This window comes from Nicrophorus vespilloides, unplaced genomic scaffold, assembly GCF_001412225.1.
Source record: "Nicrophorus vespilloides isolate i.1.1-1 unplaced genomic scaffold, Nicve_v1.0, whole genome shotgun sequence".
Lineage (NCBI taxonomy): Eukaryota > Metazoa > Arthropoda > Insecta > Coleoptera > Silphidae > Nicrophorus > Nicrophorus vespilloides.
Window position 1 is genome coordinate 21,463 of NW_017098598.1, and position 17,316 is coordinate 38,778.

General features: G+C 28.6%; 1 protein-coding gene across 2 annotated transcripts; it reads right to left on the minus strand.

Moving 5' to 3' along the window:
• Nucleotides 1-498: 498 nt before the first annotated feature.
• On the minus strand, nucleotides 499-14,424 carry LOC108562829. 2 transcript variants are annotated; one of them, XM_017921296.1, is made up of 4 exons: nucleotides 14,094-14,424; nucleotides 3,754-3,982; nucleotides 1,031-1,356; nucleotides 499-971 (listed from the first exon to the last, which is right to left on the minus strand). In XM_017921296.1, the coding sequence occupies exons 2-4, from the start codon at nucleotides 3,969-3,971 to the stop codon at nucleotides 535-537; spliced, it is 981 nt and encodes a 326-aa protein (XP_017776785.1). In that variant the 5' UTR covers nucleotides 3,972-3,982; nucleotides 14,094-14,424; the 3' UTR covers nucleotides 499-534. The 2 variants fall into 2 exon arrangements, with proteins under 2 accessions (XP_017776785.1, XP_017776786.1); XM_017921297.1 differs by lacking the exon at nucleotides 14,094-14,424 and adding an exon at nucleotides 4,045-4,096.
• Between the last annotated feature and the right edge of the window lie 2,892 nt (nucleotides 14,425-17,316).

The window sequence follows — 17,316 nt, forward strand, 5'->3', positions numbered from 1 at the left end:
TAAAAAATAAACTAGGGAAAGTTCTTTAATTGAGTAAGAATTACCAAAAAGTACTTTTACTTAAATTGTACAAAGTTTCAGATTGTGCAGGGTTTCTATCTTGTGAAACAAGTTGCTTTAGTCATTCAACTATGATAAATATCCTCGGTTTTTACCGTTGAATTTAGAAAAATCTATTATTTTAAAACAACATTCTAACAATTGATGTTTTCATTTATTTTTCTTATACATATTCCCCTACAATCAGACAATTCACTAATCAGAATATGAGTCTTTAAGAAGTAATCTTTATAAGACAACTTAAGATCAAGGAATTATATTTATACTTCATCAAACATTTTTTTATCATTCTCATCAATTTTTAAATGAAGTATTTATCAAAAATAATATTCATCATAAATTACCAAAATACATTTCGTATACTTAATTAAAAATATTTAGTTTTCTAAAATTTACAGTTTATGGATAATGGATTTAAGGTTAATAAAACGACTCTGATGGTACTTATAAATATACTATATATTGCGTTTATAATCAGGCCAGACTCTCTTGCTTGTTCAAACTGACTTCGAACATGCCATCAGGTTGTCGTTTCTTGTTCCTTGGTGGTGGCAGTGGCGGCTTTTCGGCATCCTGTTTATCGGCTGGAAACTTATGAGCCAGCATCCAGTTCTTGAGTTTAGAACCAAGATTGTAATAGTGAAAGAATAGAAGGGACAAAACTAAAAATATTGCTAAAAAAGACACGAGCCCAATGACCAAGGACGATATTGGGGAGTAAGAAGACTCTGGTTGTTCTTGCGGTTTCTGAGTGGCCTCTTGTTCCACCTCCTCCGGTATCTCGTTGGTCTCGACTTCTTCATCTGGAGTAGTCATGGATCCGAGTGCGACATCGGCACATGCCCTGAATTCCTCCTGCGGACCGCAACCAACAGCTCCGGTACCGTTCGCACAGTCACCCCAGTTATTACCTATAAGTACAAAACAAATTGAAAAACTGTAATGTTTAAATTAGGATTTATGTACGGACCTGCTATGTATCTCCATTGGAGAAGGCAGTGCGGACAAGTGAGTTTCGGCAGTTTGTACTTCATTTCGTACACTTTGTTTCCGTCTTTTGGGAAATACCTCGTCGACATGTGCTCGACATTTTCCTGCGGCTTCAGGAGTTGCAAAATGTTGCGCGCTAGACATTCTTGCGTCGCGTTCTTGAAGTTGGGACACAGGGAGAACTCGAAGAATCCGAAATGCGATGCTGTTAATTCCACGCGTATGTTTATCGTCTGACCGGGCTTGTATTGTCTTACTATTACACCCTGGCCGTAGGCTCCTCCATATTCATGAGCTCTTGGAATCCTGAAAACAATAACAAATGTTTCAAATATAATTATATTTTAGAAAATGATCATTAACAATGATTCACATGAAAGTATACAAGAATTTACAAGAAAAAAAATCCAGAATTGACATAGCCAAGATATTTGTCTGTAACAGTGATTCCCAAAGTGGTCTATATCGGTCAGCGAAAAACAAATTTGGGGGTCCATTAAATGAAAATGGGGGTCCACGATAGTGGATCTCAACATACACTGATAGTACCTATTTACTATCTATTATACTATCTTATAATATAAATACTTATACAAATTATATAAATTTAAGTGTTAGATTGTATGAATCTCTTCAATTAGTCATTGATGCAGTAAACCGAATCCGAAGCAACGCATTGAATACTTTCATCAATTACTCCTTCACACTGAAGTACTCTGGCTGTCGAAAGCCTTATGTTTGACAAGATTTTTTTTGCACTTTTTGAGACTATTGTAGAATTTCCAGATACTAAAGATAAAAATAAATTTGATTAAAACAAAGTCCATCTTACCAGCGTTTCTTGCCAGTGATAAACTAATGAAGCAAAATATTGGACGGACAAACTGCCAGGAAGACGACGTTTCAACAACCTACGTTCAGCATTTAAATACCCTCTATTCAGATTTAGAAACTAGGTTTGATAATACCACCGTAGATAATTAACCCACATGGTGACATAGAAGAAACGAATGTCATAATACAAGAGGAACTGACTGAACTAAGTACAAACGAAGAACTTAAGGTTCAGTTTAAAAACGGATATCAGAAATTATGGCTGCAAAACAACATAGCCGTTCCGTTACTTATACCGTATTATGGAATATAGCGAGGAAATTTTTAATTTCCTTTCCATCGTCATACCTAGTGGAAAGCTGTTACCAATCACCTAAAGAAAAAAAGTAACAGACTGGACATCATTAGACGAGCAGATTTAAGATTAAACCTTACAAAATTGACGCCAAATGTTGATATTTTTTTATTAAAGCATCAGGTTCATCCTTCTCACTAAAAACATTTACTTATTGCTTAGTTTATTTTATGTTACCTATATTTTACATAACAGATACAAAATTCTATTCTATGTATAAAACTTAACATGTGTTTTTACTTTAAGTTTTAACAGTAAACTTCACTACACTTAGAAATTTACAAAAAATCAATATCAAACAAGTTTGGGAACTTCTGGTCTATAAGAATAAAATTAATTCATTATCAGTTTTCGTAAGATAAAAATTACTTATAATTAAGACTATTGCAATAAAACTATGTAGAAATAGAGATTAATCATTTTCGAAGAGAATATGATACTAGTATTTGGAAATACTGACATACATTTGCATTTCTTTTAGAAATTTATCATTTTCAAGCTTCGATTTGAATTTACTCATTAGGTTACAAAAAAAATACAAAAGTAACATTAAGCATCAAGGAAATATATTATGATTCATTATATATTTGGTTTTTACGTGATAACAATTTTTCATGCAATTTTATTTACATGTTTGTCTCATATTACTTTAATTATTGCTATAATCTTTTGAAATTGTAATTATAACAATAGGTAACTTTTTTTTCCACTCACTCTTTTCTCTTCTCTTGAAAGTCTCATCAATTAGGTTTTTTTTTTAAAGTTCCACTATCCAATATACGATATTGATTGAAGATGCAATTTTGTTGGTGACTAGGAAAATTAAATTTTGTATTGAAAGTTAGTTTGATAGATCCAAAACAAGGTATATTACATCCTCTTTCCGAAAATAGTTGCTACATTTCACTTAGATTTTTGTCCAGAAATAGTTGCTACATTTAGTTAGAAACAAGAAAATGAGGAATTAATGTTAATTAAAAGAAGAAACATAGATAAATCATAGACAAAAAAGTTTAACAAATTCCTACGCTGTTTCAACGGCGGTTTTATAGAAGTCATTAAAGTCGAACTTTGTCTTAACGTCTCATCGGTCTACAAGCGTTTTACTTAATTTCTTTTCCTTTTTCAATAAGCCAAAAGTATTTTGAAATTTAGATTCATGTGCCAATGATCTTAATGTGCTTCTTTTGCAGAAGGGAATGGTGGAAATGTTTTGAATCAATTGACTATAGTACATACTTCATTTTACGAGAATCAACGTTATGTGACTTTAGTTTGTGTTTGCGATCATCATTACTAAATTATCCATACTTTCTTTTTGTATCGGTTGGTTATTTTCTAGGAAAATATCAACAATACCGTAAAATTGAAATGCAGCAACTGTTTTTCGGAAGTATGTAATAAATTCTACACATCAATTGAAAATTGAAAATTTTATTAACATTTTTGATTCGAATTTTTTTTATCAATTAAAGTGTAAGGAAATTGAACAAAGGAAATTGTGGTAAACTTACTTAGAATCCCATGGATCTCCACAGACTCCGCACTTGCCCTCATTCTTGACCCACTGTCGCGTAAAACCGCCACAATAAAGCTCGTGGTCATTGAAGTTGTGCGGTGTATTGAAGCCGTACCGCCAGGCGGAAGCCCTACTTGGTGGTTCGATTAGTCTGCCATGTCCATCAATACTTCGTACAGCCAGAAAGGCCAACAATAAATAAACCGGCAACATCTCTGCACAAACTGAAACAAGAAAGGAAACGATTAAAAACAAAAATAAAAACAATATTGTCTAAAATTAATACCATTGTTTCAAAGTTCTTTGTTCTACATTTGCGTTATGTAACCTTATGGTACTCTTTAAGAGGTCGATTTTTATTTTTTTTTGAGTGGAGGAAGTTTACGCGCCGCGCATTTCCGGCTCCATTGGCACTGCAATACGAAGCAGAGAACGGAGACTTTCTTTCCGTCCGTGTCGTTAATATTTCGCTTAAGAAAACTACTTCCTCCCCAGAATCTAAACAGTACTCCAAACATTTTGAATTATTGAAACATTCTGTTTCGTGTTTAGATTCGGTTAAATAGAAAGTGAAATTGTATGCGTAGGCCGGACGTCTATTATTCGAGCTTCCCAAAAAAGTGGAAGCCATTAATCAAAATATATAGGTGCTCTTCTCTGCGCCGAAAATACATCTTCCAAGTTTTGTATATAAGTTATTATTCCTTATTTTAAATCGGGTTTGTTTATGCTCGAACCAAACATTTTCAACTGACAGTGCTGTAATTCCTGTTTGGATTGTATAATTGAAAGGAGGCGGATATTGGAGCGACTACAGCTTTAAACAAAAACGTACTTCCATATGTTCAAATCATTTGCTTGTAAAACATTAAAAAAATTAATAATTATCAACAATTAATATTTTTACAATAACATATAAGAATACACAGAAAAGTAGAGAGAATAACAAGTAAAGGAAATTTTGCAACTTATTAGCAATTAATTTAATTAAATAATTAAATTTTATGTTTTTACTATTAAAATTAATTTTGTATTAGAAAAATTGTGTTTTCTAGATTTTACTCAATATTTTAGTTTCTATATTATACTAAAACATATCAAAGAAAGACTACAATCACACCCAAATAAACTAGTGGAAAATCTACTAGTAAATCCATTATATTATACTAATTTATATAGGTGGATATTGTTGAGTTCCTTCCCCGTGTTCATTACATTTGTACCACCAAGAAATTTACTTATTATTCTTATATAGAAAGATTGTAAATAAAAATTGATGTTTTATAAAAAAAAATAGTAAAACATATTATAACACGTTATTATTGACGCATGTGCTTTTATAAAATGATTAAGAAATCAGTCTTAAGAAAAAATATTTAACATATTGTTAATAGTAGCAATAAGTATGAAATGTGTTATTATGCAATACAATGCATACGAGATATAATGGTTGCCTATCATAGAAACATATGTGTAGTTTATGTAACTGTTTTTTTTATGAAACTACTATTTGATTTTATTTTCTGGTCATCAACTTTTTATCCTGGCTATGGTCTTATCTGATACTTAAAGTCGTTGGTTCGATTCCCAACAAAAATTTGTGGTGGCTGTTAAACCTGAAAGGGGCAGAAATGGGGCTGGAAAAAAAACTTTTTATCCCGCAGGACTAGTGTACTATCCTATGTTTGTAGAATACTGAACGTTTTACATTCAAAACTTAGGCTGTATTAGCGTTCTAAATTTACTTATTTACTAAATGTTAATGTGACTTCATATAACGCTGTCTTAATATATTAAAAACTAGTACAGGTATCCCCCAACTGTCCAAACAAAAATTGATAATTTCTTTAATAAAATATAATACAGAAGATCTGTACTATCTGTTTTGTTGCATTTGTTTCTTTTGTCGTTTTTTTTTTTAAATAATTGTGATGTCTACATTGGAAGTAAGTATTTTGTTTATTTTAATCTATTTTTTCAAAATTTTGAAAATTTCCCCGACTTACGAACAAATTCGACTTACGAACAACACTTTGGAACGTAACTAGTTCCTAAGTCGGTGGATACCTGTATTGTTTGAATCTGCCCCAATGGTTAAGATCGAAGTGTAGAATCTTGAAGTAGAAGATCAGTATAATTAACTATATCTTCAATATCAAGATGATTGATGGAATACGATTGTTGCTGCGGTTCTGCTTTGTAAACAGAATATTTCTTAGTTATTGCTTTGACATTTTTGGTTTCCAGTAACTGTTAAGTATTAAAGTCTAAAATGCAATTTAATTCCTCCCATTTTCAAGAGAGGCAAGTTACTAAACTGATACAAATCATTTGATCAAAACGTTTTCTAAAGACAGTCGAAATGTCTTTCTTTCAGAATATATACATAAGTCAATTGTTTATAACAAATCTGATATAATCATGCGGATTCAATGGAAATTAGCACGAAATTTCCCAATATTTCTTATGATTTATCTTTGAAAAGAAATTAATTGATTTTATTTAAAAAAAAAATAAAATTCCAAAATTGGAGTATAAATTTGTCGACAAGAAAAAAATCATATATGCTTTAAATTGTTTTAATACACCTACATAAGTTCAATGGCACGGTTTCATTCTTCTTCCTATATAAAGAAGTTACGTACGTCGACAGATGTTTGATTCTTTAATATTATTTTCACTACTGTTCACGGTAATATAATAATATTACCGTGAACAGACTTCTTGTCCATCTGGAAGTGCTTTAACACTTCCTTTCGTTTTAATTAATGGCAATATCTTGCATTGCATTTTATCAACAAAAGATGATATAAATGTTACTATTAGTACTTTATAAAGTTATATATCGGTTAACGTAACCTCTAATAATAAATCTTTGATATAACAAAGTCAAAATTAAGACAAAATATTTCCAGTTATACTACAAGAAATTAACATACAAAAAGATGGTTTGATCAATAGGTTTCGTAATCTTCTATGTGGAAGATTTAAAAACCTTGTTAATATCGAAATTCATTTGAGAACTTCTCTAGTATTAATACCTTTGAAAACGAAGTTTTGTAGACAGCTAATTTGGGTATAACTACATATGAACGCTGTCTTAATATACCAAAAACTAGTTCAGGTAGTACAGGGGGGATTTACGACCAGAAATTTTTAAAATTTCCCCGACTTACGTACAAATTCGACTTACAAACAACCCTTTGGAACGGACTAGTTCGTAAGTCGGGTATTGTTTGCTAATTTGTTATAAGGATTTTTTTCTTGACTTTATAAGGACTTTTTGGTAAATACAATATTTCATAACTTTTACTCTAATCTCTTTTAATAATATTATGACTAAAATCAGACACAATTCTGTTATTAATAAATTTTGAATCAATAAAATCATAAATATATGGTTTATAATAGATTTATTAATTTCGTAATGGAATATTAATGGTATTCAGGTTACATAGATTGCGTTACATAACGGCTTATTGGAGAGGTAGCAACAATTTTCAAGCGTTTACTTTCCATGTCTCACGTTCCCTTTCGCGACAAACGCAATTATTGTTTCTATCCAGTCGGTATTTCAATAAAGCTTGAACTTCGCAATAGTGCAGATAATAATTAGTTTCACATATGCAAGTCACTTTCCATTTACAATCTATTCAGTCATTGCATATTATACAATGTGGGTTAAGATATTACTGAAAATACGTGTTAATTATGTATGTTTAACTGTTTCTATATATATTATTATATAGATTCATTTATGTAACTTTTCCTAAATCAAAATTATAATTTTTACAGAAATTACTATGAAATATTTTTAGATTTTGAATATATTGACATACATTATTTTTTAAACTTGAACTTTTTGAGAAAGGTCATTTGTAATTTGCATAGCCTAATTATTATAACATACTTGCAAGTTGTTGTTTTGCTTTTTTAAGATGATAGAAATGTTAGATTTATCATATTATCATAAATATTTGATGCAGCTAAAATACTTTCTATCAAATTTATTTTATTTGCATGTAAAACTTAACAAAAGTTACGAATATTATTATTAATATTTACAAACAATTTATATTCAAAAATTAAAAAAATATTATAATAACCTTTATAGTTGCTCTTTGAAAAAAAATAAATAAAAAGGAAGTTCAATATTTTGATGTAAAAAAAATGATATTTGTATTTTCAAGGAATTTCTTCATTAATTATTATTACGTTTTCAAATAATTTAACTATTAGACAGATAATGACATTTTGTAGAAAGATATTGGGAAAAATATATGAAATGTTATTAATAAAAAGTCTTTATAAAGTCTAATTTTTCTTTAACAAGTTAACAAACGTCTTTTATTTGATACATGTTACATAAAATAGTAGCTGACTTTTCCTTCCAAGAAACAATCATCTTTGTTACTAATTGGAATTATTTAATGGTACATTTGATATATAATCATACTTCGATTTGCGAAAAAAATGTTTTGGTATAAATACTAGAGAAGTTCGCTAATAAACTTCTTTAATTTCGTCTTCATTTTATTAGAAAACCATTAGAGCAGATTCAAACAATATAGGTAATGGACTTTGTTGTATTGAAGCTTCATTATCTTTATCCGATTAATTATTAAAATTATAGAATTTCCTTTAAATTATATAATATAATAAGGATATGTTTTTAAACTAAGATTGTTTTATAATTCTGATATTTTCTAGTTTATAACGTAGTCACAATGCAATAATAATTTACGAATATGCAAAAATAAATCTTCAAATTTCATATATTTTCTAAGAAAAACATATTAATTATACAGTAACACTTTGCATAGCGAGGTTTCAATCAGTGCGGATTCATTATAGTATGATTTGAAAATTTCAAAACAATCAAAATTTTAATTGAGCAAAAACAAAATAAATTCTAAATAATTAATTAGTACACATAAATGATCATTTTTTAACTTCTATATAGTTTACTTACTGTACTAACATACACTTTTATAATTTTTATATAAATGTTAGTTTTTAGTAATTGTACTAAGGTATAAATATTCAACATAAAATATTTGTATTTTCACTTACACTTTATACCTCATAAACGAATTAGTTTTTCTTGTAATAACAAATTAATAAGACTTGTTGGAAACGTACTAAAAGTAAGACTAAAAGTAAACCTTTATTATTTTTGTTTTCTGATAATCAGGAGTGGTTTATGCTATCAATGTGAAATAATTTGAAGAGTGATTCACCTATTGTGTGCTTTATTAAACACGACGCAAACCGCAAAATCATAATAATGCGGTCGTCAAATAATATTCTCAGGATGCGGCACACTTTCATTTCGTAAAATCGAAATGAAACTATTATTTTTGCCTTAGTTTTCTCATCACTTAATAATTGATCATTTCTCTTGAAACGTATATCTTTTTTCTTCTATAATTACACAAAATAGCATGCAATTATATAAATAGAAAGTACGTGCATTATCGAAATACTGAACTTTTCAACTTGTAAATGTTAATTGCTTTAAAATTTCGATGAACTTTATCTGTTCGTATATTAGTTACGAAACAGTTACAAACGCTTAGTTTGTACAGATAATCAAGAATACTTTATTTTATGTAATTATATAGAAGAATATTGTATATTTATTACTAGTTAATATTTAATGAACGAATAATTATTTTTTTGTTTACAAATTTTATTTTAAAAGGAAAAAGTTGTTACAAAATTAATATGAAAAATTTACTTACAGTTAATAGAAATAACAAAAAATATACATTTAATATTGCTTTGGATTGAAATATTCTTGTAAAAATTCTAAGTAATTGTAAAACGTATCCAATTGTAATTGCGATTATTTTTACATTTAATTATGTAATTTTATTATAAAATAATTCATAATTATAGTAAAACGTAGAAGATTTATAAAGAAATTATATTCTCAGTTTAATTGTAGGATTATTTTTAACGGAAAGCGTTTTTAATAATGCGGATTCAATCAGTCCGAATTCACTGTAGTCCGGTTTGATAATTTCAAAAAAAAACTAAATTTTAATTGAGAAAAATACAAATAAATTGTAAAAAAAAAGTAGTACACAAAACTGTTCAAGTCTAGCTTATATCTGTGCAGTTTGTTTGTATGCGTTAGTTCTGCTTAGTCCGGTTTCAAACAGTCCGCTATATAGAAAGAATCGATTACCCGCACTATGCGAGATATTTCTGTATTTAATAAGATTTTAGTAATTAGTTTCATTTGAGAATTTGAATAAATTGAATAATTTTAGTTTTAGTTAGAATTGAACAATACATTTGGTGATTAAGAAAGTCGTGCTTATGTAATTCCAATCCAAGAAAAATATAACAAAAATACATACAAAAAAACTTGTTCTAGAATTTAAAAGAACCATCCGGTTTCCAAACAAATAACTCACAGTGTATTTATAGCATATTGATGTGTTTTAGAAAAAACTTCAATATCGACCTTTGGAAAGTTACTTGATTATATATTTTTGATTATTAACAACAGATGCATATTCTATTTTAAATATTATAATCATATAACCTTGAAGACTTGAATTTTGTTGCAAAACGTTATTACAATTATATGCATGCACGTCTCGACCATATAACTGCCCTTAAGTGAACATTTTAACTGCATTAATGCTACTACAATGGAACAAAATTGATGAACAAAAAAATGTACTCACATAGTTTATAGAAAATAAGTTATAAAGAAAGTTTTGCGTAATAATTTATTGTGTTTTGTTTTGTTTAATTTATATATACAGTGGAACCTCGCATAACGAGCAAAATGAATTGTAAGAAAAATGACTCGCTGAACGAGCGACGTTTCGCATAAAATCTGGAAATTTTGGAACGGATTAAACTCGTTAAGCAGTTTCTTTGTTTTAAGAGTATATTTTTCAATTTATATTATTTTAGTGCATCTGCTTTTTATTTGTAGGCGATTATTTATGTGTTTTTTTATATATTCTCTTCAATAAATTATTGTTTAGAAATAAATAACAAATTATTAATATATTAATTTTAATTTTAAGGAACGTTTAACTATAATTAACTAAATATGTAGGCTAAATATAGGTGAAGTATGAATGTTATTAAATATTTAAAAAAAACACAGTTAATATTGAATATTCTAATTCTATGAGATCAATACTTTCGTATTTCTATTTATAAAAGTATTTGATTATTTATCGAAATTCAAAACTAATGATCGGAAATGGTCTAAGATGAAAGTGGCACGATGCATACATTTACAGGAAATAATATATTGTCTCGACCTAATTATTTTAATTCAAGTTATACGTAAATTTTTAATCATAATATATACCAAAAAAATAAACATAAACACCTGTTTTCCACATGCTATTAATAATGCATAATTAATTAATTAAATTAATATTAATAATTATGAAAATAAACCGCACAAAAAGAGACTTGACTGTTTACAGTGAAACCAAATTAATAATAGTTACTGTTCCCTTTTTTACTAATATTTTTTTAAATATAATATTTCCTAGTTTTTATTTATGCATATTCAAATTTCGAACGGTTTGATGTTCGAACAATTCCAAACTCAAATAAAGAGTCACATTGTCGTTTTATTTCACTATGAAAATTAAAAACGGAACAAATAATTACATTTGATAGTTTTCTTTATAAAGAAATGTTATATTCCCGAAATTTTCCGCTAATATTGCGAACTGTTTGAAACCGGACTAATCGAGGAACTAAATATATACAAAACAACAAAAACCACACCAAAAGAGACATGACTGTTTAAAAAGAAAACCGAATTAGTTACTGTTCATTTTTTACTAATATTTACTAGTTTTAATTTCGCTGAACGATCAAAATAAATTGTAAAAAAAATTACTCTAAAATTGAACGCATTATCGTATATTATATTAGTTTATATAGGGAAAATTGTTTCACTATACGAGTAAAAATTCTGAAATTTTGAAACGGATTTAATTCGTTAAGCGAGGTTCCACTGTATTCGAATTTCGAACGGTTTGATGTTCGAACAATTCGAAAATCAAACGTTGTCGTTTTATTTCACTATGAAAATTAAAAACGGAACAAATAATTACGTTTGATAGTTTTCGTTATAAAGAAATGTTATATTCCCCAAATTTTCCGCTAATATTGCGAACTGTTTGAAACCGGACTAATCGAGGAACTAAATATATACAAAACAACAAAAACCACACCAAAAGAGACATGACTGTTTAAAAGGAAACCAAATTAGTTACTGTTCATTTTTTACTAATATTTACTAGTTTTAATTTCGCTTAACGATCAAAATAAATTGTAAGAAAAATTACTCTAAAATTGAACACATTATCGTATATTATATTAGTTTATATAGAGAAAATTGTTTCACTATACGAGTAAAAATTCTGAAATTTTGAAACGGATTTAACTCGTTAAGCGAGGTTCCACTGTATTCGAATTTCGAACGGTTTGATGTTCGAGCAATTCGAAACTCGAACAATCGAAAACTCAAGAGGCTGAAAACTCGGAGAAATAAGCACATTGTCGTTTTATCTAACTGCAAAAATGAAAAATTAAAAAAGAATTAAAATAATTACATTTGATAGTTTTCTTTATATAGAAATGTTATATTCCCCAAATTTTCCGCTAATATTGCGAACTGTTTGAAACCGGACTAATCGAGGAACTAAATATATACAAAAAACATAAACCACACCAAAAGAGACGTGACTGTTTAAAAGAAAACCAAATTAGTTACTGTTCATTTTTTACTAATATTTACTAGTTTTAATTTCGCTTAACGATCAAAATAAATTGTAAGAAAAATTACTCTAAAATTGAACGCATTATCGTATATTATATTAGTTTATATAGGGAAAATTGTTTCACTATACGAGTAAAAATTCTGAAATTTTGAAACGGATTTAACTCGTTAAGCGAGGTTCCACTGTATTCGAATTTCGAGGCTGAAAACTCGGAGAAATAATCACATTGTCGTTTTATCTAACTGCAAAAATGAAAAATAAAAAAAGAATTAAAATAATTACATTTGATAGTTTTCTTTCTAAAGAAACTTTAAGATTATAGTCGAAAGAAAAGATAATAAATAAGAAAGAAAAGATATAATAAATTTTGTATTATTTACATACATATAAGTTTATTTATTGAAGTCCTGTTCCATTGGTATTATTATTTATTAATATTATATTTTTAAATAAATTCTTAAATTTTTTTATATTGAGTTTATTTTAGGTTTCTGATTGGAATGCTTCAATTTCTATTAATTTTTATAGGGGAAATTTATCTAGAAAGTTGAAAATTGGAATGCATTAAGTTTGAAGTTCGAGTGTCCACTATATTTGGTGTAATTAGTCCTTGGAACTTCGAGGAAACGCTTGCTTATTATTTTTTTCGTTTTTCGAATTGCCTTTTATAACAATAAATGCATAAACAATGGCCTTTGGCGTGACACCGGCGTCGACGGCTATGCTAGTTGAATAATTCAGAAGAGCCGAGCGGCAAAGCAATGCCATTACGGCAAGAAAGCAAGTGCACAGACGAGCCTGCTCCAATTTTGGGTGAATTAGAAAGTGCCTTCACGATCGTTGTGACAATGGTCTTATTCCATTTCTTTCTGCTCTTCACGATTATTTTAATTCCTTTAGAAAGCTCGACGGGAACGTTAATTATGCTCCTTCGTCGTCTCTTTACGCACGTATAATAATAATAAAGTGGATTAATTGACCAGGCACGAGACGAGAAGGGAGAAACGGTGAAGCTGAAGTCATTGCACTCGGCGCAAACCGAAAATATCGTTAAATGTTTATATTTCAGGAAGTGCGAAGTGATTTTAATTGGCGCCCGGCTAATAGTTTCGCCAAATTCCATCATCCGAGACCGCTCGTAAATTATGTATCCTAGTTATTAGCGGTTCGAGAGACTCATCCATATAGGCTTACTCAAATGTGATTCATCCCATTTGCCACGTTTCTCCATAACGTTTTCAAGGAATCGCATTCAATTTTTCCTTTAATTATTTTTCTTTTGCTGCAGTCCGAACGTTTCGTAAGTCATCAGGAATCCATTCGGGTTTCGCGAGTCAAAAAAAAGTGAATTCCAAGGATTCGAAAGTACGAAGCACAATGCACTCGCAGCTCCCACAATTACGAAACTTAAAGAACAACAACAACAAAAAGATCTTTGCATGGGAAATGTAGTTAGATAATTTTTAATACCCAAAACTACATCGTCCAAGGATTTCACTTAAATGACTTTAGGAAGTTGCGTTTTTATTTTTTTCATCTCGTTAATTAAATTACTTACTTTGTTCAAAGATGTCGAATCACTATCGTTTAAAAACTAAAAGTTCCTTCATGTATCTATCACTGGTGTTTAATAAGAAAAAAAAACTTAAAGCCTCATATTTTTGTTATCACTTGTCGCTGATGCTCTCGCCTCTTTGATCTGGGTTGACGGGTTTAGGAGAGTTTAACACGGTTTTCTGCTGTGTCCGTAGCCCACATTTCGTGCGCTAAGAAAAGACCCGTTACGCGTTTCTCGCGTGGTCAACTGAACAACAAACGGCGAAGAAGTAAGTGTCCGATGCGAGTGGAAGAAACCAGGTGAACGGCTCTAGACCGGAGCCGACTGGATGGATACGAAGGGGAACGGAGCCGATCCACGCTGATTGCGTTTCCTTCTTCTTTCACTACACCCACTGACCCAACTCTTGACCCGTTACATCCATCCAAGGGAACCCTCGTTCGCTCTTTTCACGATCATCTGCGTCATCTTATGATAACTGTTACTTATTTATAATGCATACATTGATCGTATATGGAAATTTCCGAACATTTAATGCTGCTGCAGATGACCGATTCTCTTAACTCTAGAAAAGTTCAAGGACGATTTCTAAAACATTTTCTTGATTTAATACATTATTCAAAATAACAATTTGTTCCAGGTTTTCCGGGAAACGCAAAATATTAACCAATCAACAATACCATAATTTGAGACAGAATGAGAATTTTTTATATGTAAATATATTTAAACATTATATGATGTTTTTGTTGCTAACTGTTACAACGTTTTTAATTTGCGGTAAATTCAAAGTGTATGATAATTTTGAATAAATACATTTTCGCACTTAGTTCAAAGCTTAAGAACATCATTTTAAAAGTGGCCTAAGTCCACTTCATTATTGATAATATCCGAAAGTGCGGATCTTCAAATTTCCGAAAGCTGTTATGAAGGAAACTTTAATTAATTAGTAGTAATTAATATCTAAAAATTATACCTTTCTTTTTGGGCAGTTACTTTAGTTTAGTAATCATTATGTTTAATTAATGTAACGAAAAAAATCATTTTAGAAATTATTATATCCATGGGGATGAATAAAACAACAAGACTCTTCAATCCAGAGAGTGAAGACAAATTTGAAAATAATGATTTCAACAAAAAACGAAAGAGAAAAATAATTTTAGAACAATATTCATCGTCAGATGATGAAGATACAAACGAGGCTTTACATAACAACAGATCTAGAGAAGATTTAGAAAAAGAATGGTTAAAGAAAATACAGAGAAAAGAAATACTCAAACTGGGAACAAAAGTTTTTCAACATTAAATCTCATTCAAATTTTATAACAAATCTAATTGTTAATTTTAAAAGTGGCTTAATTTCATTTCTGGTAAGAAAAGACATATTATTTATTTAATAATTGCTATTATTTTAATAGAAAATTTAACTCAATTTAAATATAATTTGACTTAAGTCACTTTCAAAATGCTGCTGCAGGTGATAGATGCTCTTAACCTTGAACGATTTCTAGACTTCAATATTTTATTCATTCAATATACAACATTGGAATTTGATTGTAAATTTTTCCCTATTTTCCCGGGAAACGAGAAATTTAAAACCAAGTGTTTTAAGTAATTTAAAACAGTTACATTAATAAGAGGTAAGTTAAAAAAAATCAATTTGAAAGACAAAAGGAGTATTATTTATGTATAAACCTAAATATACATAGATATTATGTTTTTTTTTTGTTTTAAGAAGAAAATGTACTCTTCAATGAAAACAAACATTATCGTCTACATTATTCATTATGTTTTGTAATATGTTCATGGTCGTTGTTTTGAATTAATGGATTGTTTAGTAATAAACGCATATTTCTTTATAACTTTGCAATTAGCAACTGTGAAACATTATTTTTCTTCATTAAAAGAAGACTTTTTTTGGCACAAATATATTGAATTCCTTAAAATTAAGCAGTCCAAGATTTGATTAAGCGTAGAACCTTTGATCTCTTCTTTGTATGTATAAAAAAAATATTGTTTTTTTTTTAAATTATTTCATTTTTAATATTTTACGTTTATATTTAATTTGTATTTATTTTCGTTTTATATAAATAAATTATATAATGTACAGTTTCCTTCATTCATTTCTTCAAAATTACTTTTACTTTAAAATCAATCCAATATAAAAACGTAAATAGTTTGTTATGTTCATCAAATGAAAAGTAAAATAAAAGTAATTTTACTTGAGTATATAGATATGATATTACGCTTCTAGCAGGAAACGATAAAAAAGTAGGCATGTATAATCATTTAGAAATCCGTTTAAGAAAATTACATTTCCGTAGTTTTTCCCGACGGTTCAATATCTTTAATGACTTTAATGGACATTAAATGTAAACGCTTTCACTACTTTGATTGAATAATCATTCACTGCAAATACTCAACTATAAACCAGTAATTACACAATTAGAAGAAACACTTGATTTCATTAAAAATAATTCAATTACAAAAATTATATTTTTTTATTGATTTAATAATTGTCAACTACGTACATAGATTTATGCATTGAATACTAAGAAAAAAACCTTTTCAATGTTATTTAAGCATCTCTTTAACTATTTCGTTGTTAACAGTTTTTTGGCAAAAACCTGGTTGCTAACAAGGTCTTCTATATTTAATAAATTTCTAACATTCTTTTAGTCGACTTTTGGCTTTTTGGGCGTTAGAAATGACGGAATTCGTTATATCGAGATTTCGTTATCAGAGGTAAATTATAAATAATAAAGAATTCTTAAATTATTATCTTATTATTAGATAATCTATTGTCATTAAATGTAGTTTCTATTTTGTATCAAAAAGTAAATAACAAAAATTGAACATTTTGAACAATTATTCCTAATTTTACATCAAAATCACAATTGTAATTATAAATTATAGCATAATAATGAAATTACGGACTTTTTTATATCCAAGCTTCGTTATGAGAGGTAGCGTTAACCTATATTACTATAAATGTAATTCGATTGAGTATTATAGAAGAAATGTAATGTTATTTTTTTTAAGAAAACTATGTGAACTTATGTTTAGGCTAAATTTTAAATTTTATTAACTAACATATTTTCTTTAGCAAATAACAAAGAATAAAGAACTCTTAAATCATTGTCTTATTATTAGATAATCTATTGTCATTAAATGTAGTTTCTATTTTGTATCAAAAAGTAAATAACAAAAATTGAACATTTTGAAC